The sequence below is a fragment of the Cebus imitator genome, unplaced genomic scaffold (assembly GCF_001604975.1).
Source record: "Cebus imitator isolate Cc_AM_T3 unplaced genomic scaffold, Cebus_imitator-1.0 Scaffold228, whole genome shotgun sequence".
In the NCBI taxonomy this organism is placed as follows: Eukaryota; Metazoa; Chordata; class Mammalia; order Primates; family Cebidae; genus Cebus; species Cebus imitator.
The window spans coordinates 3,373,122-3,376,597 of record NW_016107543.1 but is presented as its reverse complement, the minus strand read 5'-3'; the positions used below and the strand labels follow the sequence as shown (position 1 = coordinate 3,376,597).

Here is a 3,476-nt window from a genome sequence, read left to right as displayed (position 1 = left end):
CACCCAGCCCATGCACACAGCTACTTCCAAGCCAACTTGGCTTTTTTTGGAAGCCCGTGAAAGAAAAAGGACTTTCTACCATCACTGTCAAGGGTGCACCGGGAAGGGGACGAGAGACAAGGGGAGTTGGAAAAGATGCCTTAGGGAAAGAGATACTTTCCCTAAACTTGGAACCTAAAACTTAGTCTTCAGCCTGCACCACCTCCCACCCCTACAGGCCTTGGCCTACGCTCCAGAAGTGGGGGGCTCTGTGAAGAGTGGCTGGGGCTGAGGGAGCAACCCTCAACACGGCTTTGTTCTTTATCTCCTGATGCTGGTAGCCGCCATGGTGCCTCAGGGAGACCAGAAGGCTGCAGACATCACTGCTGGGGCAGAGCTAGAGAGATGGAACTGTAGACCCAGCCTCAAGATACAGACCGGCCAAGTGCCAACAAAGTCAGATGCCAGTGAGACCTGAAGCCTGGGAGTGTCTCTGGAGCTGGAGAAGGGGCTGAGCATCCAGGACACAGCCAGGCAGGAGGGAGCATTCTCAGCAGGCAGCAGGCTCAGTGCGCTGTCTCCAGACTGCCTACAATCTCCTGGGAAAAGGCCCCCGCCGAGAGATCAGCTTCTGCTCCTGGGCCCCTACCCCCTGACACACACACACACACACGCACGCACACACGGCACAGAGGTGTGGGAGAGGAGGGGCATTTGGAGGATGGCCCCCAATCCAGGCATACCATGTGAGCACAAACTCTGAAGATGTGGCTTCAGCAAAGTCAACCCCTCCCAACCCCCAATCTCAGCACAATGCCCGAGTCAGAGATCTCGGCAGTCAGAGCCGTGGAACGCGCTGAAGCTTCTACCCCCTTTCCCCAAATGCAGGGCAGTGTCCCTGCCCCTTCCCAACAAATTAATAAATCAAATCCAGATGCGAGCCCCATCTGTCTGATACCCTAGGAAATGCCCCAGCTCCACATGCCAGCTGACCCCAGACACAGCTCTGTCCTTGGTCACACCCCCCTTTCAGGAGCCATTGTTTGCCCACCGGGAGTCTAAGAAAGACAGTGCAGACTTTGAAGCCAAGGAGTTCCCTGGGAAGAGGCTGCAGGGAAGAGGAAGTAGATTGACCGTCCTTCCCAGTCCCTTACCATACAGGCGGGTCTGGGGACCACGCTCACCTCCCCAAATCTGTCCCCCTCTCTCCATCCCTGGTGCATCCCTGTGTCTAACTGTGAATAAGTCAGTCAAACACAACTCTCTGGGCATTTGTTGGTTTTATTCTGTTTTGTTATAAAAACAAAAAAGAAAGAAAGAAAAAGAAGAAAAGACATCATGGCCAACTGGTAGGTTCCTAGGACTCCTTCCATCCAGTCGAGCCAGAAGATGCCCAGGGGAGTAGGGAGGTGTGGGGAGGGAGCTGCAGGGGAAGGAGATATGGAGAGGGAGGCAGAGCCACAGGCAGTGAGCCACTGGAAGGATACTGTCATCCAGGTGACTTCATGGCTATGATCACTATGGGGTAGGGAACAGGACCCAGGAAGCCCCCTCATCTAGCACATGATCTTCTCCATTAGGCACATTCAATCCACTCTTGCATTCTTTCTTCCCACCCTGGCTGCTCAAAGAAATGTACCCCATCCCCCTAGCCCTCTGTCCTTCAAGTCTTCCTTTGACCCCCTTCCCTCGCCCACAGCAGGGTCTCTCTGCCAGCCAACCAAGCAGATGGCACCACAACCAGACCTAAAGGAAGGACCTGGGGAAGAAGAGAAGGGAAGCCTGGCAAGTCTGAGTTTTGGGAGTGGGTCTGGGTCTCGTGACCATTAAGCCATCTGCTACCTCACACTTCCCCAGGCTCCCACGCTCTGACTAGCTTGAGAGGAGGGACGATGGTCAGCATACGTGTCTCTTCTCCTCTGACTCTGGGAATGAGGTTTTTCTTCTCCCACAGGCTTGAGCTCACCTTACAGAAGTATCTCCACATGCCAAAAATCAGAGAAAGTCAGAATAAAAGCTCCCAAGGCTGAAAACTAGAGCTGGTGTGTAGTATATGGTCAGTAAATGTTTTTAGGTAGCTGGATGGATGGATGAATGAAAGAATGAGTGAATGAATGAATGAATGAATGAATGAGTGAATCCAGAATCGATCTGGAAACACACCAGGGCTCAGACCTCTTGGGCTAAGTGCCACTTTCAGTCCTCTTGGGCTGTGTAAGACCAAAGAGAACACCCCAGGCTGTGGCTTACCCCAAGGGCTCATAAGCACACACACACACACACACACACACACGCAAACACACGCACACGTGCACACGTGCACTAGAGGGAAACTTCTGGGCAGGGACAGGACTCAGACTCAGACTCCACTCCAGGTCAGCTCTGCAGCCTCCAGGGCACGGGAGTAGCAGGGGATGCTGAGCCCTCAGCCTGCTGGCGGGCCTCATTCTTGAAAGCTGTCAGCCAGCTGCTGGCAGTCCAGCTCCCCCATCGGCTCCGGGCCCTCCGAAAGCTTCACCCCCGTCTTCCGGTCCACACACCAGCACTTGCCACGCTGCCCATCCAGAGATGGGTAACACTGCCAAGACAAGGGCATGAGGGGTCAGTTCCCAGGCAGGAAAAGAGACCCCAGGTGACCCACCCCAATCCCCCAGCCCTGCCCCCAAGTCAGACAGTTGCTGCTTTAAGATGGCCTCTGAGGGTGGTGGCTCTTTTTTGAGCATGAGCCCTCTGAGCTCACTGGAGCAGGGGGAACCTGATCAAGAAAGAAAGATCCAGAGAGTTTTAGAAGGCAGGACCTTAAGAAGGCCCTCAGGTTTAAAGATGCAGCTGGATTTGAAAGGCTGGGTTCAGGTTGGAGATGTTTCGGGTACATACTCTGATTGGGTTGGGACTTTAAGAATGGGATTATAGTTATGAGCAGGATCCAAGTTGGGATTAAGGTAGGATCAGATAAAAGCTGCAGTTAAATTAGTAACTATGACTAAAACTTGAGTTGGGTGAGAGTTAAAGCCCAGGTCAGAAACAACTGGGATAAAGACAGAGGTCAAGGTCAGAATAACTAAAGTTAGCCTAAAGTTTGGAAGGGCCACAAATGTACATTTCAGTGCCTGAATTTAACTTGGATTAAAGGTTGGCTTAAGGATCAGAACTGGTCTGGGGATAAAGCTCAAGTGTCAGAACTTTCAATGGGATAAAAATCAGGGGAAGAGGCCAGGCCTAGCGGCTCAAGCCTGTAATCCCAGCACTTTGGGAGGCCGAGGCGGGCGGATCATGAGGTCAGGATATCGAAACCATCCTGGCCATGGTGAAATCCTGTCTCTACTAAAATACAAAAAAGTAGCCAGGCGTGGTGGCGCGCGCCTGTAGTCCCAGCTACTCAGGAGGCTGAGGCTGGGGGATTCGCTTGAATCCAGGAGATGGTGGTTGTAGTGAGCCAAGATCGTGCCACTGCACTCCAGCCTGGTGAAAGAGCAAGACTCCATCTCAAAAAAAAA

General features: G+C 52.8%; 1 protein-coding gene across 2 annotated transcripts in view; it reads right to left on the bottom strand.

The window, feature by feature from the left end:
• Window positions 1–1,240: 1,240 nt before the first annotated feature.
• The window catches only part of IGFBP4 (insulin like growth factor binding protein 4), a 14,090-nt gene continuing 11,854 nt past the window's right edge, over window positions 1,241–3,476 (bottom strand). For both annotated transcript variants that reach the window (XM_017497143.1, XM_017497144.2), the window contains one exon: window positions 1,241–2,557. In XM_017497143.1, coding sequence (XP_017352632.1) covers window positions 2,423–2,557 — 135 coding nt within the window. In that variant the 3' untranslated portion in view covers window positions 1,241–2,422. The remainder of the gene's footprint in view (window positions 2,558–3,476) is intronic.